Consider the following 27,053-nt stretch of genomic DNA (forward strand, 5'->3'; position numbering starts at 1 on the left):
ATTAGACGAAGACAAGCAAAATGAGTTGGGTGGCGAGCAGGCCAAACACTCAGGGCAGCATGCATAATGATGATGGAGTCGCTAGTCGCTGGACGTAAGTTTATGCTATTTTGCCCCTCAACTCCATTTACTACACCCCGGACTCAACCAACAGTACTAGCAGTGGGCAGAAACACCCAAATCCAGAGTATTGGTTATCCTATCAAAGACGGTTGCTGCATCGGCCATTCGACACACCATTGAATGTTTCCAAGTGTGCCGTACCGAGTCGGTGCTGCCTTACCACTTTGTAACCCAATCTCTCACTCAAGTCAAACAAGCTGTAATTAACGCGGGCCCTTTAGACGAAAAGCCACGCTAGGCCCCCAATAAGCCCAAGACCGCCAACCATCTCCAAGGTATTCCAGCTCTGCCACTTGAAATCGGCCTTGAGCTGCAGCAAGCCTAAGGGGTCCTGACGTCGCACTAACGCCCAGTTTTGATCCGAGCCTGTGCTGTGCCTCCTACTACCAATAGAGCGTCTAAGGTCTCTCCCTCCCCGGGTCAGCGTCAACGCCATAGCCGTACCGCCATTGACGCCCGGGGCGGAACGCCTATCCCGACATGATTCCCTCACCCAAATATCCGCCTGTTCCCGCGCCCTCCTCTCCCGAATCGCCCTCTCATTGGCTAAGCTGCGTTGCAGATCGGCTGCCCAGTCACTGAGCTGTACTCGGCAGAACCTCTCCTCGTAACGAGCATAGTTTGGCACGCAGCTCATGGTGAGCGGTGTCAAAGGCCCTGTCCGGGTGCGAAGTAATCGCCTCTCCGTACATCCATCCGTCTGCAGAGAAAGGCCTGCAGAACTGTTGCTGGTCTTGGGACGGCGAAGGCGCCAGCCCAAGAGCTTTGTTGCAGCGGCATGACGGAGCCATGTTGCACCGTCTACGCTGAATATACGTTCCAACAAACGTGGAAGGTCGGTCATCACAAGAGGTTGCACGTACTCAGAGCTCATGAGCAGACTCGCGTCCATAACGTCGTGGTCTGACCCCAACTCGCTCGATATGGCGTATATATCTGGTGCTTGCGCGTTGGGTGTCGTGGGAGCAAAAGTGAACAATCTGAGACCTGCCTCAGCTAGTTGTTGAGTGATGTGCCCTTTGCTTGATTTGATTTGCTCCGGCGTTAAGGTATCAGCATGAGCGAGAAGTGGTATCACATTCGTAAGGGAATCCAACTGACGAATATATTGAAAGTCCGTTGGCGTTAGGCCTTTAGTCTGCTTCAGCAGCTGTTCCTAGAAAGAAAGGGGGGCAAGTCTGACCTGAGCTTGGTATTGTGTAGAGCACGGCATCGACAAGTAAGCCGCCACTTCCACCAATTGTTTTCAAGACATCTGGATCCTCCAGACCGTCAAGGCGGTTCTTCTGAAGATGAGATTCAACGTATTGTGAAACCTGACCGACGGTATCCACGGGCTACTCTTGTCAGCGTCAACATGTTAGGGGCGATCTGTATAGCGTACTCGGCATGTTTCCTGGTAGCCCGGTGTATCCACCAGGCATATGTTTCTTTCTAGTATTGTGTCATCGACACTGCCAGTGCCAGATACACAACTTGTTTGCACCGATTCCTTCCACCAAGGTGGGTACGGCTTGGTGCTGGCAAAGGTCTCAGTTATCTGGAAAGTGCCCTGGACAATAGGAGGATCATTGGGTAGCGTATTTGCCGGTAGCAAGCCTGCGGACGCCATCGCAACCGGCATGGTAGGATCGACGTGAACAATGTGAGAGCATGATTGGGTTATCGCTCGGATCAAGGCGGTTTTCCCTAGGCCTGAAAGATCACATCTGATTAGTGATACATCCGGGTGCAATAATCAACCAGTCGCTCGTACCTGACCTGCCAGCCAAGAGGATTTTGAGCCTTCCAAGGCTTTTCCCGGTTTCTGTGAAGGGTCTCCGGCTGGGAACGTTGATAGTAGGCATAATAAACTGCTGGGCAGCTTCGCCGCTGTAGGCACTCTGAGGTTTGCCATGGTCTGAGGCTCCAAATGCGCTCATGACGAAGCTTTCCTGGTATTCGGACAATGACCCAGTCAAGGAATTGCGCCGAGATGAAGAGCTGCTGATAGCCGAACAAGATCCAGATACGCCGTATAATATCGGTGTCATGGGTTGAGATGTAAGTAGCGGCGGAGGTGTCTGAGAAATACCCGGCGACACGTTTGCTGTAGGGACTGATCGATGAGCCGAGGCATCACGGGATGGCAATGTGGAGGTGGAACGAGGGACAGTAGGAGGTGGAGCAGTACTGAGTTCACGGTTTGGGGTGGAGATGTCGCCAAGCATGGTGTGAGCGATATGTTTCCGCTGGTCGCGCACTCGGGGAGCGAGAGAACACGGCGTTGTCAGTGAGGAATCTATGGTGGATTCGTTGGTGAGGATGAAAGACATCTGCGTGGCGGTAGACTGTGAAGCAGAAGCGAAGCAGTCCGAGGCTCCATCACTCGAGGAAGCGTTCCCTGCGAACGCATTGCTACCAGGTAGAGGTCGCATATCGTAAGGAGGATATCATCAGTTCGTGGAAAGTTAAAGCGGCGAAGAAGATCGTGCTGTGAGAAGTGTTTGACATAGGTAGGTAGAGGTAGGACGGACAGATATTCGAGCGGACACCTTGCATGCAGTTGGGATTGGCGTGGATGTGAGGCCGCGGTGGGCGAGTCGGTGATGCTGTTGGCGCTAGAGATGGCGGGGGCTAGCGATAAGGTTCCTGGGAGGTCAGGAAGGTAAGGTGATAAGAGGTCCAGTGGCAGCAGCGTGTGACCATTTCCGTACTAGTGCGGGGTGTGAGTGGGGACTTGGGGGCCGTGAGGGGATATACCTACTGCCTAGGTAGATACCTGCCTACCTGTAGACTGTAGTAAGCTAACTACCTACATAGGTAGGGGACTTTAGACGCTCAGTGCCCTAGTCCAGACTAGTAGGCTTGGGTGGTGGCCCATTGAGATGCCCCCATTGGACTGTTGTCCCTTCACACCCAGCGATTGGAGAACCTGGCTAGAATCCTCCAACCCAAGGTGCCCCTCCTCCCTGACACCGGTTCTCCTTCCTTCGTTTTATTTATTTATTCAATTAGCAGCAGCGCCTTCCCTTACCAACAAAGTACTGCTCTCAATCTAGTGAAGAAAATGTACCTACAATCTCCCGTTCCGCCCACTTTCTAATATGTACTTGCCAGTCTGACTTAGGCATAGATACATCAATCCCCAAGGTACGTACCCATACGTAAACCGCATGGTTGTGCCTACCTACGAACCGACATAGGTACAACCCAACCAGCCCACGCCGCATTCGCACCATTTGCGTCCATCCCACGTTGAACGCTGAATCGCTCGCCTCACCCGCATCTCCCGCCACTCTGCCTTGTCGCTTGATCATTCAATCCGCCGACGCGAACCATTGAACTACCTAGGAAAATATTCACAGTCTTGACTTTTCGTCACCGCCCTATCGCCACAGCGCTTCGTCCCACGATACGTCTCGTCGACATACCCTTTCTTCCTCTTGGTCGAAGAGGAATCAGCTTGCTTTATAGAGACATAGACGACGAGTACTAACTCCAACCTGCCGACAGCGTCCCCCATATCCAACAACAGACATGGACGGTAAAAGGCATCCGAGCTCGTTTCAGCAGCTTGAGAAACTCGGCGAAGGCACATATGCAACTGTACATTTTCCTCTCTTGCCCAACATTCTCCTTCCTGGTAGCTAACCGTCAACTTGCAGGTCTTCAAAGGTCGAAACCGGCAAACGGGAGAGCTCGTTGCACTCAAAGAAATCCACCTAGACTCAGAAGAAGGCACACCCTCGACTGCGATTCGAGAAATCTCACTTATGAAGGAGCTCAAGCACGAGAACATTGTCGCACTCCACGATGTCATCCATACCGAGAACAAGTTGATGTTGGTCTTCGAATATATGGATGGTGATCTGAAGAAGTATATGGACACCCATGGCGACAGAGGTGCCTTAAAGCCACACCAGATCAAGTCATTCATGTACCAACTCCTGAGAGGCATCGACTTTTGCCACCAGAACAGGGTTTTGCATCGAGATCTGAAGCCTCAGAATCTCCTCATTAACGGCAAGGGACAGCTCAAGCTTGGCGATTTCGGGCTGGCCCGTGCCTTCGGCATTCCCGTGAATACCTTCTCCAATGAGGTCGTCACGCTATGGTATCGTGCGCCCGACGTCCTCTTGGGAAGCAGGACGTACAACACAAGCATCGATATCTGGTCTGCAGGATGTATCATGGCGGAGATGTACACCGGCAGGCCGTTGTTCCCCGGCACAACGAATGAAGATCAAATTATCAGAATTTTTCGTATCATGGGAACACCCACCGAGCGCACTTGGACCGGTGTTACCCAATTTCCCGAGTACAAGCCGACGTTCCAGATGTACGCCACCCAGGATCTTCGTCAGATTCTTCCCCAAATCGATCCGACGGGTATCGACCTTCTTCAGCGGATGCTCCAGCTACGCCCTGAACTACGTATCAGCGCCCATGAAGCCCTCAAGCATCCTTGGTTCAACGATATCGTCATGCAGCAGCATCAGCAGCAAGCTTTGCAAGCACAAGCTAGAGCCTACCCGGGACAGGGGTCTTACGAGACATACTGACCTTCCAAGAGAAGCTGTTTCGACTTACGATTTGGCGGTCATCCAGTCTTGGGGTTTCCGGCGGTATAAATGGTTATGAGGATGCATGATCCGTACCAACAGCAAGGAATAAGAACATGACGATGAAGTATACGACATCATCAGCAAACTTGGCAGGGCGCATTTCGGGAGTTCCTGTAAACTGCGATTGGTTAGGGCTGGGTGTGGAACCGGAATTGACTATCAGATGACTATACTTTCCGCCATCAGCGTAAAGAAGTAGTAATGAATGCATTTTAAAGTCCATGCTATGGATCTATGTGGTGATTTACAAAATGTAGAAGTAGATGTACATGTGACACTCAGTCTATGCGAGGAGCCATCTAACATGAATTTCTCAACGAATAAAATAGAGAGAGAAAAGTCGCCTTGTTACTCTCTGTGAACCAGACTGTCGTCCACGGGGCTCTTAAACTGCTTGCCCTTGGGGTCGCGCTCCCATGTCTCAGCGAGAGCATACGCAGGATCATCGTGAGGATAGCCCGCCCGCAATCTCAATCTCTGGACCATGTCCCTCACAGTCTTTGCGACCTCTATCCGTAGCTGGATGGCTTCAGGGTGGTTTTTGAGTGATTCGGGCACTTCGCCAACGTTCAGCCGCTTGCCCAAAGCTTCTTCCTCTTTCTCTACCAAGCGCTTCCACCTCGACCGCTGCTCCCTAAAGGCCTCGCCCACTTCCAGGGCCTCGCCGTAAATAATGCGGATCTTGGCGCCGATGCGTGGGGCCCACCGCGGCCATTGCCTGTTCTCTGGCATGATGTCTGAGAGCCCGTCGATGAAGATAGGAACGAGCTGCGGAGCCGGGTCGGATTCGAGGATTAAACGGGAGATACCCCACTTGAAGTACCGGAGAGACCGCTGCGGATGCTGATGTACACATCCCTCAGGAAACACATGCACCCATGCGTTATGGTTGTTCCTGTAATGTACCGGCGACACGAAAGTCTCGTTATTGCCGGCACTGAAGGCCTTTTTCAAGGGGAACAGGGCTCCAGGGCCGGAGACGAGGCGGATCGCCTCGGTCATTGTCGGTTGAAATAGACCGCCGTAGGGTGAATGGAGCATACGATATGTCGGCAAGACCTGACCTAGGCTGAAGAATGACTTGAAAAGGCTGGACTAGTGTTAGGGAGGTGTAGTTGGTCCAACGTCTGGAGGTATGAGGGAATGTCAAATACCCATTCTTGAAGCAAATGTCATGAGCACCGAGGCCCCATCGAGCGCTCAACGGCGCAAAGTTATACTTAAGCGGTAAAGCACCCCATATGAGGGGATCGTCTAGCCTGTGTGCCCGAGATGCATTAGCTAGACACATACGCGAAGGAGAAATATAGCATGATGAAGGAAACTCACACACTGATATGGTTCGAGACTGCGATTGGCAAGAGAGGTGGTCAGCGATGGCTTCTTTTGGTACTGGTATACTTCAAGAGAAACGAGAGTTCGCAGCCGTACCGGTGATAAGACCACGCTCAGGAGCCCCAGGCCGACGCTTGTCCAACAGATCGAGAAACTGAGGAAGGCCTTCTGTTTGAACGTCGTTGAGGCCATGCAGAAAAGCCCGTGAAATAGCGCCTGTAAGGCCCATGATGGCCGCTGATGCTATCCGCCATGGCAAACTCGGTTGATCTGGCCGTGCTTCCGAGGCGGTCATTTTTGTTTTGAGTGAAAGGCAGGCTCGTTGTTCTATGCGGGCTGCTGAAATGAGTGAAAGGGAGAGAGGAAAACCGAGTGACAGTGATAGACTAGGCGATTGGACCGCCGGACCGCGTCATGAAGCCCACCACTTCAGACCAATGACAAAATGCAAATTTCTTGTGACAGAAAAAGCATCTAAATATTTCAAGCGCCGTGCAGTAACAACAAGCGGATTATGGCAGAAGCCACTGGCTTTCTGAAGGGTTTGTCGATGGAAACATAACCCGAAGATAGAAAAATGCTTCCATGGCGTCTCAACAAACCGGTGGATCACTCTATAATGGCTATTTCCCTAAGGGTGTAATCAGTATACATTAAATGCATATTCGCTGGAGTGCATGGGACAGGATGTCTCACCCTTGTCGCTCTGGGGCCGCTTTCCGGTTTACTTCAAGCGCGGAGGTACCTCCCTAACTCTCCTTGCTCGCAATCTTCCCATACCTAAGGGACTTCGTTCATCTCACACCTGCTTGTCGAAATGTACAGCTATCAATCAGGAGACCGAGATTGATCTTTGAGAATCCGATTTTCAGAACTACTATCATCAATTGGTTTGCACCATAAATCAAATTTCAAAGAAGAGTTGGTTGTCCACAACCTGAACCACGACAGCCATGGCACACAGTAGGCTCAAAATTCCAGGAAACTCGTGTACATCAATCTAACGAGTCTCAGGCAAACGAAATACGTCACGCAGCGTCTTCACCTCCTACGAGCGTGATATGGCCAAGGCTGCATGGGCATCAACCTCGGCACGCTTGTCTCGTGACTCCTTCCTCCCGTTTGGTTCTTGCTACCTCTGCCTAGAGATCGCAAGAGACCCTGTTTCGTGCAGTCATGGTGACATATTTTGTCGTGAGTGTGCGGTGGCTAACCTCCTGGCGCAAAAGAAGGAGATCAAGCGCTTGGTGCGAGCGCGGGAGAAGGCGGAGCAAGAGATGCTGGAAGCCCAGGCCCGTCAAGACGTTGAAGCTCAAGAGCGCGCCATAAAGGAATTCGAAAAGACTCAGGCGGGGATTAGCCCGTCATCATCTGCACCGGTATCGTCTTCGTCTGGTCTAGCGTCAAAAGATGATGGCGGACCAAGAACTGACGCCAAATCTACGGCGATGCAGGTCACCAAGAGAAAGTTCATTTTGGACCAAGACGAGCTAGAAAGAATCGCAAAGGAAGATCGCGCCAAGGCACAGAAGTTTATTAATGAGGAAAAGGTTCGGTCGGATTTGCCAAAGGGCTGCTGTGCGAGATAACAACGACGCTAACTCTCTTCCAGGCACCCAAGGAAAAATTGCCTTCTTTCTGGACACCGTCGCAAACGCCTGGTGCCGAAGCGGCTCGCAAAGTGGCAGGCGTGGAAGCTCTTCCTAAGAACATCAAGCTTGCGCCCATTTGTCCGGCTTCGCCCAACAGTTTGCAGCATCCCTACTCCCTGAAATCCCTGATCACTCTCAACTTCAAAGAAGAGCCCGATTCCAAGACGAACAGCAACAGGCGTATATGTCCCTCGTGCGTAAAGACGCTTGGTAACGCATCACGGCCTCTGCTGGCCGAGAAATGCGGCCATGTCATCTGCCGAAACTGTGCTGCCAAGTTCATGGCTCCTGTCAAAGGCAGCGACGTTCTGCCTCAAGAAAACACTTGCTACGTTTGCGATGCCCGCCTGACGGCGAGCCCCTCGGATGGCAAGCATAAGCAGCGCAAACAGGAGTTCGCCGGACTGATCGAGCTCAGATCAGAGGGTACAGGGTTTTCCGCAAGGGGCGCAAGTAAGGTTGAGAAAAGCGGTGTTGCCTTTCAGTGCTGAGTCTTGCTGCCCCACCTAGCCAATACGTATTTGTCCACAGAGTTGCATAGTGGTGAGGTGAGGCAGCGGGCATCCAGCGTAACAAGTGCTGGGCAGTATCTTCTTCATCGAAGTCTAAGAAATGCCTGACGGAGACGTTGCAACTTAACCCTGCGCGACTGCCCCTGTGACAAGGACAACAGCAATATGCCCAGACGAATGACAAATTTGTGGATAATGCCTTTTGACACCATGGTCAGCCCGTGGCTAAAGAAGCTCTTGAGCACTTCACCCTGGATACCAGCATATAACGCCAATATTCCCTCAGTCCTCGCAATGGATAGTACGATGGCGATGACGCTATCGTCGACCAGCTTCTTGAGTCCACTCAGAGCGCCGCTCATCTCGTTAACGGAAATTGGACTTTGTGGTCCCTTCCTGGATTCCGAAATGGAGGGTGTGTCCGAATTACTGGTGCTCCTATGCGGCGAAGCGTTGCCGGACCCGCGCATCTGAAGCCTAGCCTTGGCAGTTTGCAGGGGATAGCTGATGATGGTTGCGATAGATTTGCTGGCGGCAGCCAGAAGAAAAGTGGTTTGTGTGCTGTGCGAGGTCTCGTCTGAATCCGGGAGAAGGGTCTTCCCTAGCTGTTCGTTCAGAAAAAATGTAATGCTCGGATTGATGGTTAGCAGCAAGGAGGCGGAATACCCGGCCCATAGCCCAGCTATGCCGTTTTCGGCGCCAATAGAAGAAAGAATCTTCCAAACAGACGCGTTCTCGTCATCCGTATTGGCTTCGAACATGGCTGATGTTTGCTTCCTCGCCACGACGTTGGCGATAGGCGTCGTGCAACCTCGCGCGCAGGCGCCGGCCAATGCGCCGATAGCCAGCTCGTCCATGACAGGTAACCTCCTGCCGCGTGAACGACGACGAGCATCCCGAAAGTACTGGTAAAAGAGGAAGAAGAGAAACGAATCCGCGATGGACTTGAACACGTCCTGAGCGATGCCCGTGTAAAGGCTCGATATGCCGCCTTCCTGCGAGGAAATGACCTTGAGCGCATGGAAGACGCCGCGATACTGGTCCTTCTCAGAAATGGCATTTTCCCTCCGTAAATGGCGCTGGACCTTGAGGCGTGTGGTAACGAGGTCGAGGGGATAGACTGCAGCCGTCGACAAGGCTGTGCCGGTCGCACCAGCGAGGGCGTGGCCCAGGGCCTCAAGAACACCGACAGGTGCCATCGTGAAGATTGTGTGGGGAGAATAACCCTTCGAGGGGTCTTGGGACAGAATGTATTGGGTCCGACTGGCAATTAGCAACAAGGGCTGTGGTGCAAGGAGCCGAAAGTGCAGTCCACACAGAGACGAGGGGATCCAACGAGACAAACAAACACAGCGATTGAATTAAACCCACTCGACGATTATTGTATTGCAATGCAAAGTAGCGCGCTCGCTGTGCAGGATGGACCAGGTGACATGTGACAAGAGCAACGGCAGTCGACAAGAGCCGCGAAGGCGGCGATTGCGAGAGGAGGGAATGAGTATATCGTGCCGAGGTCAGCTAGTTCGGGCGGTGGTCGGCAGCCGGGCTGGCTGATGGTCATCATTGCACAAAATCCGGGGTAAAAATGCAATGTCGTCATCGTAGCGTGCTTCAGACTGCGCTGGCCCGCAGCCGGGGCTGAGCTTTGGGAGGGGGCGATCCACCTGCTCACCTGATAGCTTTGTGGCTTTACTACCTACTCGGGTCGGTAGTCTCAAGCATATGAACAAGATGCTGGCGGTCTGCGTCCACATGTCAATTCCACACGGCCAGGATTATATGTCTTCACTAGCTGCCTTTTCAATGTTGACAAGGTCTACACGACCCCTAGGTGCCCGTCTGCTGTAAGGCACCTAGCGATCCTGACGGCTACATCTGAAGCCCATATCGGTTAAAAACTTTCGCTTTCCTCAACCATACCTTATTCCCAGCAACTGAGAGCTAAAAATGCAATCACCAAACGCCGCTGCCTCCATAATTCCTATCGCAATCAGTTGGTATACCGCCGGCGAGGAAGGGGCGAAAAAGAATAGCCCCCTATGACGCCTGCCTCCCGCTCTCCCTTTCCTTCTAAATGCACGAGACCGTGGGCCTCCTCATACCCTTCAAACTGTTGTTTCGTCAATTCACGCTCGTGGTCCCTCTTATAACCTGAGGCGCGCTGTATCAGGCTCTGCTTGTCACGGATGGCCTTCGTTGTGGCGGCTGGCTTTGCATGCTGAAGCTTGAGGATCTGCGAACACCTCCAAAGTTCACATCCGCCGTGTCAGGCTCTCCCGGTGCGTCTTCTGTGTCCATGAAGCCTGGGTGGCCGAGAGGCAGCCTCTGCGCACCGAAACCGTTCACTTTGAAAATGTTTGTTCGGCCGCCGTTAGTCGCCATCTGCAGCTGCTCATGTAGACGTGCAAGCTGGTACTGCCTTTTGATCGGGTTAAGGAGTGGTTGTGGTACCACGGGCTGCGGTTTCCAATGCGCCAATGCACTCATGACAGCGGCCGTCTCCTCATCCGAGTCGACCGGTCCGGCGTTGGCCTCGTCTTCGTCTTCCAGTGGAGCGTTGGCATCGAGAGCAGCCTCTGTAGAAGCGATGTTAGTAATTGGGCTGGTTTTTGAGGCGCTGTGGTGCACAACGTACTTTGCTGTTTAGCCTGATTCTTCTTCTGATACGCCGCCAAAAGCATATCGTACGGTAGAGACCGTCCCGCGACGGCACGTTTTGCCCCCATGCTATGACTCTTACACGTGAGTGATCTCGCGCATGGCTGTCCATTGGGTAACAGGACACCGCATTGCCGTTCGACATCGACGGGGCCTGCAACTTGGTCAGCATACAATAACTTGTCACATCGGCGTGCCTGTATCTCCTACCTTTTGGTTTAGGAGCTTTTGGCTTGGGCTCTTCCTTCTTCTTCTTCTGCTTGGGTCCTTTCTCGGCATCTCCATCTGCCTTGCGCTTCTTGCCCTTTCCAGTGTCACCATCGGTCTTCTTGCCAGCGGCCTTTTTCGTGGTCTTGCTGCCAACAGCTTTTTTTTCGGCCCCATCTTCATCAACTTCACTATCGTCTTCGCCCTTGCCGTCGGCATCTTCGTCTGCTTTCCTGGCCTCTTCTTCTCGTGCAGCCTCTTTGGCCCTTTCACGTGCTTCTCTCGCCTCTTTCTTGCGCTGAGCCTTCTCCTTTTTTAACTTGAGACACTGCGCGATGTGGGCTTTGGCAGCCGTCTTAAGAATGCTCTTCTTGCAGTGCTTGCATTGCTGCAGATCGGGTGTGTCCTCGAGCGGTCTACCTGTCGCGAAGGCTTCGCGGGCGCTGTCATCGAGTGGGTTTACCACCGGCCCAGGGGAGGCGACAGAAATCGTTGGGGAACCGTCTTTTTTCGACTTCTTGTCTTCTGGTGTGGCGGCGCAACCGTTAGTCCACAGGAGGGCACATAGTATACCATATGCAATTGTTGAGACCTTACCTTCAACAATACTCCCTTCTCTCCAGTTTCCAGGCTTGTTGTATTTCGGGGCGGGTTTCTTTAGCTTTATGGGACCATCAGGTTTATTCTTGGGATCCTTCTTCGATGCGACCTTGATCGTCTGCTCATCATCTGTATGCGCATCCGCGAATTAGTGAATGCAGACCTATGCCAGCGTGAAGCAAGAGATAAAGCGCGTTACTCTTTTTGGAATCCGAGACGGTTGCCATAGTGCCTATGGTATGTTACACCCAACGAACTCAGCAGTTTAGTGACTACCCTTGTTTACGCAGCGGTGGTAAGTAATGTCGATGGCAAGAGAAGGGGTATGTGGCGAAGGGCCACTGCAGTGACAGGAGACGCGCAGGCCGTCGAAGTCCGGCGGTTGATCTCGGTCTGACAGGGTGTCACTTCATGACAGAAGGTTTGAGCCGCGATTGAGATATGTCATCGGAGATGTATGATAATAGTTTGCGATACGCCGAGCCCTGGTCGAGCGTGGTAGTCGAGTATCGTCCTGTTGCCTTCATCTGGTGGGTGGAGGACCGTGGCTAGAGTCACGCGTAGAAGTCGCCGGTCTCCACAGCTGAAAGAAAGCCTATAGGCCCATTCACGGAACATACGTACCGTATGAGGTACCGATGTATCTATACTACGCACTGTTTTGACATCCCACCTTCCGTTGCTATGTAATACCAGCATTGAATTCGCCAACATATGAAAAATAGGTCGTAACCTTGAGAAAACAGCAGAAAAGAACAGAATGACATCCGAAGGACTAGGATATACCGCTCAGTCAAGTCACATGGTTTGCTTTAAACGCCATTGACTCCCGTGGTCGAGTTTGAATTAAACATTTTTGTGAGTTGTACAGGAGTCCTTCATCGTTATACAAGGTTGGCTGTGCCTACATTGAATTTTATCGCCATATTGCCTTATCCCAATTTTCTCCGTCCAACCTGATTTCAATGCATTTCTAAAGCCGCTGGAAACGATGGTATCACACAGCCATAACCTAGTTGCTGTTGCTGCTGCTACTCCGGTACACCGGGACCTTGGTCCATCACGGAACCTTTCCAGTCCAAATGCGCATGCCGAATGCGCCTGCTTTTCCATTGATCCTTTCTTCCAATTCTTACCAGTCATCCGCCAGTATTCCTGCCGCGCTAGATCTGAGCACCGTGTCTTCGTGCGCCCGCATGGCCTCCATCATGGATCGCGCATGTAGCATACCCATGTCACCCCAGATTGTCTGTATGACGCCCAAAGCCCACTCCCAATATTCCCTGGGAACTCCAGGAGCGCAGCCAGCCACCTTTAAATGAAACAGCAATGCCGGCAGTCCTGCTGATCCGGATCCACCTCCGCCGGGACTTTCAACTTTTATCTGCGCCTGCCCGTCGAGGGACGGGTGTCGCCAATGGGTCGGCGCACTTACAAGCGTGTCTCTTGCCAGTCTTCGAATATTCGCGAGGAAGTTGTCACGTGCGGCAGCCGATACAAGTGAAAGACTGGAGATTGGGTTCTTGTTCGCCAAGTCCAGCACGTTCTGGTTCACCAGAACTCGCGCCCAGCGGTAGTAGTTCCAGATGCGGGCGGTCCAGACGTCGTGATACTTATGGTATTCACCCTTAAAAACCGCTTTGGGGGGCAGGTGAGTGGCGTGGATAGTTTCGTATAGCCAGGCTCCTTCCAGGGCATTCTCCCATGATGCCAGGTCGGAGTCGAGATCCAGTAGCTGCTGAAGTACGTTGACTGTTTTTGGTTTTCCGTCACTAATGACATGGCTGTGAATCATCGACGAGATTTCGACAAAGCGAGCGATGAGAACTGCCAAGTCTGTGGATGGTCGATCAATAGGGATTTGTAGCTGTGAGCCGTACGATACCCAGTCGTAAAAATCCGGGGGCATCGGCATGCCCGCAACGTGAAGAGGTATAAACTACAGAATGAGCTAGACCCGGGAGATTAAAGAGTGCAAGGCGTATCTTACCATTGAGTAGCACAACTGGAGCAATGCCCTGAAACCCGCAAAAGGCACACTGGGCATCGGGCACCAGCTTCTCATCAGAGCCGCTCCGCCCATAACGTGGGCGTGAACGGTGTTAGTGGAGTGATGAGTCCCTTTGACAACCTAGACAGCCAGTGGCTCAGGTTAGTTGTCAGGCGTAACAGCAACGGTGACCATGAGTAGTTGAGAGGTCACGGGAAGGCAGTAACCGACCTCGAACATGGCAAGTGCGACAACGGATCTCATTGTTACATCTATGCTGGGAGTATGCGGAGGTCGGATGAGCTTTCCGGTTTGTCGAAGAGCCGAGCCGTATTTCTCTCGCGCAGTAGCCATCATTTCCACATTGCCAGTCAAGTTGTACAGCCCGGCAAGCCCTACAGCGCACATAACGTCCTGCACTGCTGGGTGCCATACCCAACCTTGTGTAGCCAGGTCCTGTCCCGACTTTGGTTCATCCGGGTGTCCGATCAAATAGCGGTTGACGTAAAACTGTATGCCTTGCTCCTCGAGGGTGGGGCCGATGTGCAGAGTTGGCGGGGTCGACTCGCGGATTTCTTGTTTGATGACTGGTAGCACTGGCGGAGACGTAGAACCTGAAGAACGGCTGCTTGATAAAGGTGGCGGGGCGAAGGGTGCGGTATTTGGTATTGGCAATGGCAAAAGCGCGGCTGCAACATTCGATCGTGATGCGGTCCTCGTGCTGTTTGGCGTACTCCTTTGGCTGTAAACTGGAGAAGAAGCAGGCGGCGAAGGGGCATTCGACGCAGAAGCCTGTATCTGCTCGTTATCAGGTCCGTCAGACACACCCCATTGGGCGTGAGCTTTCTTGATGACTTTGGTGCTCTCATCGCGGAACATCAGTGAGAGTTGGTCTCGATAGCCAGGGCATTTCTTGCCAACGCGGATGCATTGTGAGCACTCAGGATTCACCTTGTCGCACTACAAATAAGAACATTGTCAACTAAAATTCAGCTTTAACTCGTTGGCGAGGTAAAAATAAAAAATAAAAAAAACTGGAAGAAGAGACAGTGCTAGGTAGAGCAGCGGCGCGGCAACTTGCTCCAACATAACGTTTAGTGCATTGTGGGCGTAATGGTACACACCTTGATACGACGAATTCGGCAGTTCTGACAGCCCTGAGAGGCCTTCCCACAATAGACCATTCTCGCAATGGGGGCCTAGAAGACACGGCCTTGCCCTCTTCGAGAAACCAAGACGCAGAATGATGATTGGAAGTGATGGATATCTTTGGGTGAACCAAGGGTGGACGATGCTGTTGATACGTACAGCCCATCACGAGAGGCAAGAGAGGTCGTGGATTGCCATGCAAGCCCCGAGTGCTCAACTCCGCGACAGAGAAATGGGGCAGACGCAGGTGGAGAGTCGTATTGAGAAAGGACAGGCGACTCTATGTTTCCCGATGTGTCTGCGGTTGAGATGTGAGAAAAGGCGGACGAGACCAAATCGACGGGAGGGAAAAGAATGGATCGAGGAGGACCCGCAACAGCTACTCCTGGGGAGGGGGGCCACGAAATATGATGTGTGACAGCAGTTTACTGCACAAGGTATCCGTAGTCGTCAGAGGGGAGGGCGGAGTGCGGAGGTTTGGGAGCTGTCCCAGACTCGCGCACTACTTGCGCGGGGGGCTTTGACAAAAAGAAAAATGACAGGACGAGGTTGGTAACAAAGTTGAGTTCAGCGACTGAGTGAGAGGGGGACGCGGGCGTGGGCGTGGGCGTGGGAGCTCCCGTCGCGGATCCAAATGACACTACACTAGGGTCAGGGTGGGACAAGGCAACCGAGTCGTTCGATCGGACTGTGAGACAGGCTGGAGGATTGATGAATAGAAGGGCAACAAGCAAGCCGGCTCAAAGTTAGAGTGTTCTCTTCTTCTTCTTCTTCTTCTTCTTCTTCTTCTGTTTTGGAATGTCGAACTGTCAACTTGCCAGTTTGCTCAACTTGTCTTCCGGTTACTAATCGGAGAGAGGGGGGCGGTTGACGACGATCCAAGGAAGATGGATGTAAGGCAAAGTAAGAGTACCGTATAAGATAGCGTTGTGACGAATATGAGCGAGGAGGAGTGCCGGAAGAGACGGGTACAGTTACACAGTATCGTCCACCGAGAGACAGCACTTGGGCATCTGGAGAGGAGGAATTGGTGAGGCTTGCATTAGCATGCTTGACGCAAGACGCACGGTGGATGTGGGCACCTTGGAAATGTGGAGGAACACCTATTGATTCGGACGGAGATACCCAGGAAAAGTGTATCGTATTGGGGACCGAACTTTCCCTATCTAGGTACCCTACCAGCTCGGACTTGGGTGCCGGGACAGTGCAACGGGATCTGTCATGGAATCCCACTAACGTCTTCACCCATGTCACATACCCTTGGGTGCCCTGGGCACCCTGGGTGCCTACGCGCCTACGTAGTACCTATACCTAGCTAGGTAGGTAGGTAGGTAGGTACAGAGTGTACCCTACATGTTCCAGGCCCCGTGGTGGCCTTCCCACTCCCGATTCCCTACACGTGTGCCTGTGGTATCCCATGCTTCGGGGCAAGCCAAGGAGTGCTGGCCTTATTAAACGCCCCATTGTGCCGTACAAGGGGATGAATGGGGGCATCCGTTCCGGCAAGCCATGAGTATCCTCGGGGCAGGCAAATACCTCCCCAAGAGTACTTGTGTGTGTGTGTGTGTGTGTGTGTGTGCGCATTATGGTGAGTGCCTCATCTCACGTTGCTCTCGAAGGAGGTATGTAGTGATTGGAGGTTGCAGTGGTGAGCGCGAGCCGCCGGCGGCGTTTCGTCTGACAATTGGACACCACGCCAGACTTTCGGACACATGCAAACCCAAGATTCAAAGACAGCGTTGGGGCACGAGCCTCGCCTGTGTATGGGGGCCAATGTTGCTGCAGTCTATAATTCTTGATGGATAAGATGGCAGAGTGGTTCTTGACGCGCCAACTTTTGAGATGCCCGAGACATGTCTGACCCTATCTCTCTTGCTTGTCGTGCTACCTACCTATCCATCAACCATGTTGGCTGTACCTATAGTGTACCTGGTAGACTCTTGCACGTAGGTAGGTCGGTCTTGTGTAGTTTTAGTACACTAATCATGTCAAGTACCTGCTCTCTGATGGATAGCTCGCTGTGCAGCCTAGTGTTCGCGCATACCCAGCGGCAACTTCCTAGCACGTCTCTAAGGAATAGACTCAATCATGAAAAACGGCAACCGCCGCTGCAATCACTGACAGGTTTTTCGTGGTATCGATAGTGCGTTGTTTCCTCAGAGAGACGCTCCCGCTGGTTGGTAACATATGTACCTAGATATGCTTTACCCCAAAACATTCAAGCAGCTAATTAGAGGCCAATTGATAGCCAAGTAACTATGCCCGAGACCAAAATTGCCGTCTCCTTGCATCCTTTTCACTGTTGAACCAGGTAGGTAGTCAGTCTGCCTACGTTTCTTTGCTTGGTTGTCGAGACATGTTTGCTCCGCGTCTTGACGTGCCGCGCTTGGTCATGAATGCGATTGCACAATGCTACCCAGTCGGTACTCCATAGAAAGGTGGGGCTGGGCGATCATCTTGACCAAAAACAAAAAAATACCTAGTCATCGAGGTTCAGCAAACAAACTTTTCCTTACTGCTGAGTGGGGTCAAGGCCAAATCGACGACTTCTCTCAATCCTTCTCCTTCCCCCTCCTTCCGCTTCCTCCTCCTCCCGATTCATCGCATCCGTTTCCTGGCGTCGTTACCTGCCGATTAGGCTCGTTGTCCCTAAGTGAGTCAATCAGTCAGCCAAGCAGCACATGTTTGTAGACTCCAACTCAGCCTGCTTTTTCTTCTTCATCGTGTCGTGTATACAGACTTTGGCTGATCACTCAATTGTAGTTAACCACCGTCGCCCTCCATCCGTCACTATGACTTTGGCCGGCAGTGTGCGCATTCTGCTCATTGGCAACGGCGGCCGAGAGCATGCCCTCGCCTGGAAGCTCAGCCAGTCACCTCTAGTCGAATCTATTTTTGCTGTTCCTGGTAATGGAGGCACCGCGACCTGCCCCAAGACCACCAATATAACCGATGTCGCCGCCAATGACTACCCCGCCCTCGTACAGTTCGCTAAGTCCAAGTCCGTGACTCTCGTCGTTCCCGGCCCTGAGGCCCCGCTCGTCGACGGCGTCGAGGCCTATTTCCGCGCTGCCGCTATCCCGTGCTTTGGGCCCTCCAAGGAAGCCGCCCAGATGGAGGGGAGCAAGACTTTCTCCAAAGATTTCATGAAGAAGTACAACATCCCAACCGCCGCATACGAAAATTTCTCCGACTACAAGCAGGCTGTGGCCTACGTTGACAGTGTATCCCATGACGTCGTCATCAAAGCTACTGGCCTCGCAGCCGGCAAGGGTGTTATCATCCCTACTACCAAGGAAGAGGCCAAAGACGCGCTCAAACAGATAATGGTGGACAAGGCTTTTGGTTCTGCCGGCGACGAGGTTGTCATTGAAGAGTTTCTTGCAGGTGACGAGCTGAGCATCCTGACTTTCAGCGATGGCACCCACACTTTGTCTCTTCCTCCCGCCCAGGATCATAAGCGCATTGGGGACGGCGACCAAGGTCCCAACACAGGAGGCATGGGTTGCTACGCTCCGACAACCATTGCCACCAAGGAACTGATTCGCAAGATCGAGGATGAGGTTGTTCAGCCTACTATTGCCGGCATGCGAAAGTCGGGCTACCCCTTCCGCGGCGTCCTGTTCACTGGACTCATGATTACCAGCCAGGGCCCTAAGGTTCTCGAGTACAATGTCAGATTTGGCGACCCTGAGACGCAGACAGTCCTACCCCTCCTCTCTGCTGAGACGGATCTTGCTGAGATTATGCTGGCTTGTACGGCTCATGAGGCCCGTCTTGACTGCGTCAATATTAAGGTCGAAAACAAGTACAGTGCCACTGTTGTGGTGGCTGCTGGTGGCTACCCTGGTTCGTATGCCAAGGGTACGCCTATGGTGGTTGGCCAGCCGACATCTCCAGACATCACCATTTTCCATGCAGGCACCAATCTGTCGCCCGAGGGTCGGCTACAGACATCAGGCGGTCGTGTCATTGCTGTCAATGCCACTGCTGATACCCTTGAGGCTGCTGTAAAGAAGGCCTACGAGCAAGGCGTTACGCTCATCGACTTCGATAAGATGTACTATCGCAAGGACATTGCCCACCGTGCATTCCGTTCACGCCAGGACAAGGAGGCTCTGACATATGCTGGGGCAGGTGTCAGTGTTGACGCAGGCAACGAATTTGTTGAGCGCATTAAGAAAGCAGTGCGTGCTACCAAACAGCCGGGTGCTGATGCTGAAATTGGAGGCTTTGGTGGCGAGATGGACTTGGCCAAGTGTGGTCTTCAGCTGGACAACGGCGAGCTCCCTGTTGTGGTTGGCGCCATCGATGGCGTGGGTACCAAGCTAATGATCGCACAGAAAATGCAGAAGCATGATACTGTGGGCATTGACTTGGTTGCCATGAACGTTAACGATCTTGTTGTCCAAGGCGCCCGGCCCTTGATGTTTCTAGACTACTATGGATGCAGCAAGCTGGATCTGAGCACTGCTGCGTCCTTTGTTGAAGGTGTTGCTGCAGGCTGCATTGACGCTGGATGCACCCTTGTTGGTGGTGAGACAGCTGAGATGCCTGGCATGTACCAGAAGGACGACTACGATGCGGCTGGCTGCGCGTTTGGTGTCATGGTGAATAGCCAGAGACTGCCACGCCAGAGCGACATGGTTGCTGGTGACATACTACTCGGTTTGGCCTCCAGTGGCGTTCACTCAAATGGCTTCTCTTTGGTCCGCCGCATTCTGGAACGGGAAGGTCTAGCATATACCGACGCAGCTCCATGGGATGCTGACAAGACTGTGGGCGAGAGCCTATTGACTCCTACCAGAATCTATGTCAAGAGTTTGCGCGGTGTCATTGAAGCTCGTCTTGTCAAGGGGTTGGCACACATTACGGGAGGGGGTCTTATTGACAATGTTCCCCGCATGTTGCCAGAGCACCTTGCTGCTGAGATTGACTTGACGGCGTGGGAGATGCCTGCTGTCTTCAGATGGCTGAAAATGAGCGGCAATGTCGAGCCCTACCAGATGGTTCGCACTTTCAACACAGGCATTGGAATGGTGGCTGCAGTTGATGTGGCCCATGCCAAGGATGCCGTTGCCGCCCTGGAGGCAGCCGGAGAGAAGGTTTTCCTGCTAGGACAGCTTGTGCCACGTGCTGGCGGTGAGCCGCATTGCAGGGTGCTTAACCTGGATAGCTGGGCTTAAGTGGTACCGTACATGGGAAGGACAGGATGGAAAAGGAAAAACCAGGGATGGGCGTTAGACAAAAGAAAGATGAGGGTAAATACCACATGATTGCACTTCACGTCCATCCATTCTTTTTATGGTCTTTACTACCGAACGAGGCTAACCCAACAACTGCTGGCTGATAGTTGCGCCTGACAGCTTTTCAATAGTTGACAGACCAGGTTTTCGGACCCCCCCCCCCCCCCCCCCCTCTCTCGGAAGCTGCCAGTACTCATGTGCCATACAATCCGCGTGCGCATCGGAATGGCTGCAGTAGCGAAGCAGCTTTCCGACCCGACCAATGCCACAGCTTTTGGCGTGGGGTTTGCCAGCAGGCACTAGTGTCATATCGTATAGTATGCATATGCTGCAGCGTGCAACATGGTTAGATGGGGGCACAGTGTTCATCAGAATGATCAATTTAGATGTAGAGCTGCCGAGTAGAGTAGAGGAAGAAGCGTACAGTACGTTCCAATATCACAATAACCATATCAACGACATCAACGGCAATGATACAAACCAGGTACGGTATACATATACGACGGTATCGCACTCGTAGCTCTGAGTATCTGGCCCTAGGTATTACGGATATGTAGGGGCCCAGCAGCAGGGCTTATCCTGACAGGGGGTAATTGTTCCAGCCGCCAGGGCCATCAGACTCCCCCGTGCCCCAATCGACGGAAATGCCCCCGTCCCGATCCCAGCTCCTAGTGGTTTTGGTACATGTACCCCGACTCTCCTTGTGCAGCAATATTGTGCCCTACTCGTGAGAGCCTTGTCAAACTCACGAAACAAACACACTCAACTCAAGCTTGGAGAGTGTCAAGTCCACAGCCCGCCGTGGAGGTATGGGCGACACATGACCCCTTTCTTTTTCAACTAGTGGGCATGTAATCGTATATTCTCATTTCCTCTGCACGCTGTGGTCTAAATCGGTCCAGCACTTTGCCCCCCTGGAATATCTGTATACTGCATAGTCAACAGTCTTCACAATCATCACATGCACCGGACCGCACTGGCATCGAAATCCATGCTGCTTTCTGTGGCCTCTTCAATACCCCCACACTGCACACTGAAAAGTCCGAGTTTGGACACGATGGCTGTCATTGATTCCAAGGTAGTCCAAAGCAACAACTTTTCCTTGGCCACGACTTACATATATCTGTACTCAACAGCATCACATTCGCGCAGATCCTTCGGTTGGTCTTGCTCCTCATCACGCCATGGTGTTCATCGGATTAATAATGCTAAAAAGAGCCCCTCAGCTCTGAACCAACCCCGATGGGTGCCTAGAAATGGCAATTGACCGATGCTGACAGCCCGCAAGGAACGTGAGGAAGGGGCAGGGATCAGCGTGGCAGCGTCGGGGTATCTCGTTGAGGCAGGGGCAGGGGACAAAGAAGACAATGCCTGAAGCGAAATAACACCTCACGATCCTAGGACTATTTTCGTCTGCAACTGTCATTTTAGCTGGCGGAGCGTATCCGTAGATCCATATTATCCCATTAGTGATCAGAGCTCATTCCAACTTATTGCAGTTGATCGGTCATTTCGTCTGTAAAGAGCTGGCGTACACAGAAGTCCGAAGACGGTCTTTCCGAGAGATTCTCCGAGCCAATGGGAATGGGGCGATCCCGCCAAACACATGCACCGCCTGCCCGAAGAGGCACCGGAACCACTCTGGCCTGCAAATACAGAGAGCCCCGGTCGTCTGGAGCATGCGAACGGATCTTCGGTGCAACTCGCGATCCGGAACCCCAAATATCTCCGACTCGCGATAGGTAAGGCAGGCATGGCGCTGTATCTCTAGTGCCCCTATCCAACGAAGGACCCGGCGCGAAATCTACCGAGGGTAGAATTACGACAGCGTAATGGTTATTGATTGACTGCGCACCGCAATGTATACATTTTTGGTCTGGAGACAGATTTTGCTTAGTGCACTGTGGGAAGACCGTGACGTATTCACGAATATTGGGCATATCGAGTGCCAGAATATATCTGCCAGTTACCTATATCCCACAGGCGACTGTTCGTTAGCGGCTGCTTGCAGGCATGAGCCACGCAGCTATATCTAGGCTGGACCAGGTCCTATAGACTTCGTCTTTGACGGCCTCGTGGCCGAGACTCCTCTGCAAAGTGGTCAACGAAAGGCTTCGGAGACTAGACGTCAGTTACCAAGAAGAGGGAGAATCTTACTGGGTGAAAAGTCTTCCCGTAGTATGTCGGAACATACCACATGGAATCCTGGATCATGACATCCTCATGAGCAAACCGCAGCGAAGGATCATCTCGTTTGGCCCTGGCCATGTAACACAGGGCCAGCAAGCCCCAGTCTCCCGATCTCTCAGCTGAGTCCAAGCATGTGTCCGGGTCGACGAGCGGCGACAGCGGCGACAGGGTGCGAGCGCGCCCAGCATCAACCTTGATGCTCGTGCTGTTGGGGGCTGGCGTCGGGTCCGTTACGTTCGGGTTGTTGTCTTTGCCTCCGACGAGGAAAAACCAGGTTTCGGTCCTATCGTACGCGGGTTCTGTTACGTTGGGCTCGCAGAAACGATGCCCTTCAAACCGAGCGTCATAATCAACGAATAATACCTTTGGGGTCGAGTACCTCGAGTTGACGGCGTCAATGGATCGCTTTAGCTTGTCATTGACTGCCACCACCATATCGTTCATCCGCTGGCGAAGATCCCTCTTGAGCTTCGGCCCTTGCCACCAGACACCCAGGGTGCAGTTGTCGCATTCGTCAGTCTCAACACTGAAAAACCGAGCATAGCCGGTAACAGTAACGACAAACCATGGTCGTTTTTCCCACTGAATCTTGTCCAGTATCTCCATGATGACCATCGCTAACCGGTGCTCAAACTCAGGACTCTCGATCTGATCGGCCACATACTGCAAAGCCGTCTCACATGTTCCCGAGTAGAAACTATAGAAACGAAATATACAGGCATTCATAACGCGGAAGAAACCAAGGTCGTTGCCCCCAATAGAAAGAATGGCGAAATCGGCATTGATAGATGTGTTGAAGCTATCAATCTGACTGCGCTCGCCGCCAGACAGGACATTACCAGTGGTTGAACCGGTACAAGACAGGAACTGAAATGTTGTCGCGCTCGCCCCCTGGCTCTCGGCGAGGTCAGTGAAGATCAGGACTGGATGTGCGTGGGAGCCGAGTCGACAGTCGTCTTCGACCCCATCAACACCGGTGCCGATGCCAGCACTATAAGAATCGCCAAAAGCAACAAACCCTACCGAACGTTGCGGGCGTCGCTGACCATCGGTATACACATATTGGGACGAGCCCGGTGTGAGAACTGCGAGAAGCCTCATTAGACTACAGGAGTTTTCTTTTCTCGTTGTTCGGGAACATGCCTTTCCTTGGAGAGGCAAGAACCTGCTGGCCTGTAGGCCATCCGTTGGACTTTGAGAACCTCTCGAAGAAAACGGCGGCCTCGGCCAGCAGGAAGAAAACGGGGAGAGCAGAAAGCAGCATCATCGTCGTTTCGGTGGTTGATAATAGGATGCCGCAAACCAGAATACGCGAAGAATCACCGCACACGACAGCAAGGGCGAAGCAACGCGTTTCGGTCCATGAACTGAGATGCTCGAAATTGCAACACAGTTGTTGGCAAAGGTGCCGATACGGCAAGATAAGAACTTCACGAGTACGATCGCGTCTGAGAGCGCAGGTTAAAGACGCGTATGCCCCGGCCCACTGGGCGGCGCAGTGTCAGCGTGACTGCCTTCGGGCTTACCTCACCCATCTCAACAAGTCAGAGTCCAAACTGCCAGACCAACTGTTTTCACTAATGGCTGCACGAGGGACATTCCGAAGCGATGGCAGGTCCACACCCGCCCAAAGACCGCAAAGCGGCCCCACCATCCAAGTACGTGTAGATACATACAGGTAGGTAGGCAAGCCACACACGTGATGAGAAACTCGATGGCGCTGTAACCCAGGCTTTCGGGACTGGCGGCCGAGAGTGCTGTGAATCTCATGGGTGGAATATTCCTCCACACGCCTGACGTGGAGTCAAGTCTCCCTGTCCTCAATTACCCAGTCAAACGAATGATGGCCAAGGAAGGGAGGGGGTCGTGGGTCTTTTGGACAATGTTCATCTTGGCTTTTCGCTACCAGTATTCCGACTTGGCTTGCAGCCGAGGAGAGGAGCCAGACGCCAGTAGCGTCCCTGCACGGCACTACGACCATGGTTGCATGGATGAAATAGTGAATCTTTTGAAGAACAAGTATGAAAGCCAAGCTCAAAGAAAGCTCAGGGCAGCCTGCGGGTTCATAAACTAGCCTACAAACAGTGGGTTAGTTGTTTACAAGGCTGGTATCGTATCTACAGGTACATGTTCTAGGGTCAGTCAAATCATTTCCTCATATCCGTACTTGTGTCAGTTCGCTGACAAAATGACTGCAGGGCAGCGGCGGGCTGGCTTTAGATCCTCTCTGCTCTGGCGACAAATTGTGCCAGTCCTAGTAAACGGTTCCCCTCCAAAGGTCGAGACCACGAAGGCAACCTCAAAGAAATGACTGGTGACGTAATCAGTACTTGGTAGCAGCTCGTTCTGTCCAACCTGCCTGCACCATCCTCTTTCGGCCGGCCTGTTCCGTCGAAGCACCCTTCTTAGCTACGCTCAACGTCATAGTCATGTGCATCCCCTCCCCAGACCTAGACTCGCCCACTTTCGCAACTGCCGATCGACCGATCCCGCCCATGCACTTCTGCACTGCTGCAAGGTTTCTTGGCGGCTTGGTGGACAATATGACGAACTGTGCGACACGAGACGAGAGCACTAGCCTGGTCGTTGGCTGGCCTTCCGTGTAATGTGCCACATCGAGAGCCATCGCAGCCCGTCCCGTTTGCACCAGCTTTGACGTGATCTCATCTACACTAGTTCTCTGCGCCGGACGTCCATCCACCAATGCGACAGGGGAGATGGGCAAGCTTTGCTTCTGCCCACCTACCAACTGCCTGCTTGCGATTGGTCATTTTGCCTTGCTTTTGCCTTGCACAAGCTACCCTTCCCTCAACTCTTACGTACGGGCGAGCACAGAGGACATGGATAGCGCAAGAGTTGCTGCTAGGAACCAAGATACCTAGCTGCCGCCTGGATGGCCCTTCCCTCTCTCGTCACTCTCACGATCCATTGGCTAGCAGACATACGTGTGCCCCAGCGAGTTCGGGAAGGCGAGGCAAGTTGGACAATGGTGGCCAAGATATCTTTTGTTCTCCCTTGAGCCGTCGTACCCGTCCCGGCCGAGAGCGAATGCTGGTCCACGTCCTCGCTTGTTCTAGGAGGGGAAGCCTGCTGCCGCTATACCCACCATGCTGTGCCGTTCGGGTGCGTTCTCCAGGAAGGCGGAGGTGGAAAGTCTCGCGAGACCCTACAGACGTCAGACCTACTCAAGACTGGCTACACTTGCTATAAGAATCCTCTTTGGCATCCTCACCCCTCCCTTGAAGAACTTCCGTTTCCCACGTAGACCCAACATACAATAACCCGATAGCACGGCCACCCGTCCCAGACCCAAGTACTTTACTGCACACAACATCCCAAATAGTTGACACGGTAGAACAAGAAGCCATATAGGACACTCTCTCAGCCAAATCGCGACCGATATGGAGACCATAACTACTATCGCCAACGCGGCAAACAAGGCCATTTGGGGTACGAACGAAGCCAATCAGGAGCCTGTTTCTGGTGTCAAGGGAAACACCAACCAGGGCGAACCATATGATGCTGGCAACATTGGTATGTGAAAGTGGAAGTGTTGCGGCTTGCAAACCGCCTAGCTCCCAAAGCCAAGTTTCTGACATTGAGTGAAGAAGACCCTCTGATTAAGGAGAAGAAGGCCAACATAGCAGACGCCAATAACGCCTCTGGCACGACTGGGCCAGCGGTGACCTCTGAGCCCTCTGCAACTACGGGCGTTACCACGACCTCTACTCCCAACACAAGCACTGCCTCAACTGAGCCAACTGGAACCTCTACAACGGACGATTCGTCAACACACAAGTCGAACCCTCCTACGGAAAACACGCTGCCAGACAGGTCTCGCGCTACGGAAGTCATCACACCCAACAAGTCATCTACGACTGGGGACTCTTCCAAGCACCAAGACATCGGCAAACCCGAGTTGAGCAAAACTTCTCCCAGCGAGGTGCCTCCGGCCGATAGCGCCTCTGGCAAGACCGACACACGCGAACCTGCCGATCCGGCCACCGACCCTGCACCCAAGGGCCAAGACGTCAGCAACAAATCCTCCGGACCCATTGCCGGAGGTGACAAGCTCGACGGCCCGGGTCCGAAGCCTTTGGAGATCGTTGCCAAGGAGCGCGGAGGTGACGCCGGCAATGCCAAGGACTCGGCCAAGGGCGGTCTGGTGAAGGGTGACTCGACATCAGGTATCGAGGACAAGAACGAAAATGACCCTAGGGAGCCTAGCCACGGCGAGGGCACGGGTGAAAAATATGTCAAGAGCTCTGGCCTGGCTGTTGATGGCGGTGACTTTGATGCAACCAAGCCTGGCGCCGGCCGCGAGGCAGATCGCAAGTGTTTCCCATGACGATACTTTTCAACCCCAGCTAACACATTCCTCTACAGGCCTCCTAGACGAGAAGGACCCTGCTCACGCCGCTGCCAAGGCTGACGGTAAGTCTAGCAGTGACAAGACAAGCGACAAGACCAGCGAAGTCCGCACTCACAGCCCCAAGTCGGGTACCGAGACGGAGAAGGAGAGCCTCAAGGACAAGATTAAGGCCAAGCTTCACCGCCACTAGGAGCCTGATCCAGCCAAAGATCATTTGGACATTTCCATATTATACCAACAGTAATTGTAGTGCGAGTGCCGCGACGTGGCTTTGATGATGGCTGCTTCATTATGTTTGGTAACCACGGTTGTAGACTTAACAGTAGTCAGGTCACGCGTACCTGGAGTTTTCGTGTGAGCCATTACGACGTGCATGTTTCGGAGAGAGCTATAGATACTCATGCCAGCCGTG

The 27,053-nt window shown here is 52.9% G+C and overlaps 11 protein-coding genes across 11 annotated transcripts; 4 read left to right on the forward strand and 7 right to left on the reverse strand.

Annotated features, from left to right (window-relative positions):
• Positions 1-340: 340 nt before the first annotated feature.
• GLRG_08407 (heat shock protein) lies at positions 341-2,045 on the reverse strand (the record flags this gene model as incomplete). The annotated part of the gene is made up of 5 exons (XM_008099092.1): positions 341-929; positions 987-1,119; positions 1,307-1,460; positions 1,508-1,818; positions 1,880-2,045. The coding sequence occupies 5 exons, from the start codon at positions 2,043-2,045 to the stop codon at positions 341-343; spliced, it is 1,353 nt and encodes a 450-aa protein (XP_008097283.1).
• A 1,597-nt stretch (positions 2,046-3,642) lies between these two features.
• Positions 3,643-4,667, forward strand: GLRG_08408 (uncharacterized protein; the record flags this gene model as incomplete). Its single annotated transcript, XM_008099093.1, has 2 exons — positions 3,643-3,711; positions 3,771-4,667. The coding sequence occupies 2 exons, from the start codon at positions 3,643-3,645 to the stop codon at positions 4,665-4,667; spliced, it is 966 nt and encodes a 321-aa protein (XP_008097284.1).
• A 411-nt stretch (positions 4,668-5,078) lies between these two features.
• Positions 5,079-6,360, reverse strand: GLRG_08409 (acyltransferase; the record flags this gene model as incomplete). Its single annotated transcript, XM_008099094.1, has 4 exons — positions 5,079-5,820; positions 5,885-5,989; positions 6,060-6,078; positions 6,162-6,360. The coding sequence occupies 4 exons, from the start codon at positions 6,358-6,360 to the stop codon at positions 5,079-5,081; spliced, it is 1,065 nt and encodes a 354-aa protein (XP_008097285.1).
• Positions 6,361-7,018: 658 nt separating this feature from the next.
• On the forward strand, positions 7,019-8,208 carry GLRG_08410 (RING finger domain-containing protein; the record flags this gene model as incomplete). The annotated part of the gene is made up of 3 exons (XM_008099095.1): positions 7,019-7,028; positions 7,080-7,615; positions 7,678-8,208. The coding sequence occupies 3 exons, from the start codon at positions 7,019-7,021 to the stop codon at positions 8,206-8,208; spliced, it is 1,077 nt and encodes a 358-aa protein (XP_008097286.1).
• Positions 8,209-8,312: 104 nt separating this feature from the next.
• On the reverse strand, positions 8,313-9,428 carry GLRG_08411 (uncharacterized protein; the record flags this gene model as incomplete). Its single annotated transcript, XM_008099096.1, has 1 exon — positions 8,313-9,428. One exon carries the CDS (start codon positions 9,426-9,428, stop codon positions 8,313-8,315), a length of 1,116 nt encoding a protein of 371 aa, XP_008097287.1.
• A 967-nt stretch (positions 9,429-10,395) lies between these two features.
• On the reverse strand, positions 10,396-11,921 carry GLRG_08412 (uncharacterized protein; the record flags this gene model as incomplete). Its single annotated transcript, XM_008099097.1, has 5 exons — positions 10,396-10,805; positions 10,865-11,041; positions 11,098-11,619; positions 11,692-11,823; positions 11,894-11,921. The coding sequence occupies 5 exons, from the start codon at positions 11,919-11,921 to the stop codon at positions 10,396-10,398; spliced, it is 1,269 nt and encodes a 422-aa protein (XP_008097288.1).
• Positions 11,922-12,826: 905 nt separating this feature from the next.
• On the reverse strand, positions 12,827-13,609 carry GLRG_08413 (uncharacterized protein; the record flags this gene model as incomplete). The annotated part of the gene is made up of 1 exon (XM_008099098.1): positions 12,827-13,609. One exon carries the CDS (start codon positions 13,607-13,609, stop codon positions 12,827-12,829), a length of 783 nt encoding a protein of 260 aa, XP_008097289.1.
• Positions 13,610-13,846: 237 nt separating this feature from the next.
• On the reverse strand, positions 13,847-14,563 carry GLRG_08414 (uncharacterized protein; the record flags this gene model as incomplete). The annotated part of the gene is made up of 1 exon (XM_008099099.1): positions 13,847-14,563. One exon carries the CDS (start codon positions 14,561-14,563, stop codon positions 13,847-13,849), a length of 717 nt encoding a protein of 238 aa, XP_008097290.1.
• Positions 14,564-17,625: 3,062 nt separating this feature from the next.
• GLRG_08415 (phosphoribosylamine-glycine ligase) lies at positions 17,626-20,019 on the forward strand (the record flags this gene model as incomplete). The annotated part of the gene is made up of 1 exon (XM_008099100.1): positions 17,626-20,019. One exon carries the CDS (start codon positions 17,626-17,628, stop codon positions 20,017-20,019), a length of 2,394 nt encoding a protein of 797 aa, XP_008097291.1.
• Positions 20,020-22,073: 2,054 nt separating this feature from the next.
• GLRG_08416 (uncharacterized protein) lies at positions 22,074-23,370 on the reverse strand (the record flags this gene model as incomplete). Its single annotated transcript, XM_008099101.1, has 2 exons — positions 22,074-22,169; positions 22,237-23,370. 2 exons carry the CDS (start codon positions 23,368-23,370, stop codon positions 22,074-22,076), a joined length of 1,230 nt encoding a protein of 409 aa, XP_008097292.1.
• Positions 23,371-25,670: 2,300 nt separating this feature from the next.
• On the forward strand, positions 25,671-26,831 carry GLRG_08417 (uncharacterized protein; the record flags this gene model as incomplete). The annotated part of the gene is made up of 3 exons (XM_008099102.1): positions 25,671-25,803; positions 25,878-26,606; positions 26,656-26,831. 3 exons carry the CDS (start codon positions 25,671-25,673, stop codon positions 26,829-26,831), a joined length of 1,038 nt encoding a protein of 345 aa, XP_008097293.1.
• Between the last annotated feature and the right edge of the window lie 222 nt (positions 26,832-27,053).

Source organism: Colletotrichum graminicola (assembly GCF_000149035.1).
Source record: "Colletotrichum graminicola M1.001 genomic scaffold supercont1.39, whole genome shotgun sequence".
In the NCBI taxonomy this organism is placed as follows: Eukaryota; Fungi; Ascomycota; class Sordariomycetes; order Glomerellales; family Glomerellaceae; genus Colletotrichum; species Colletotrichum graminicola.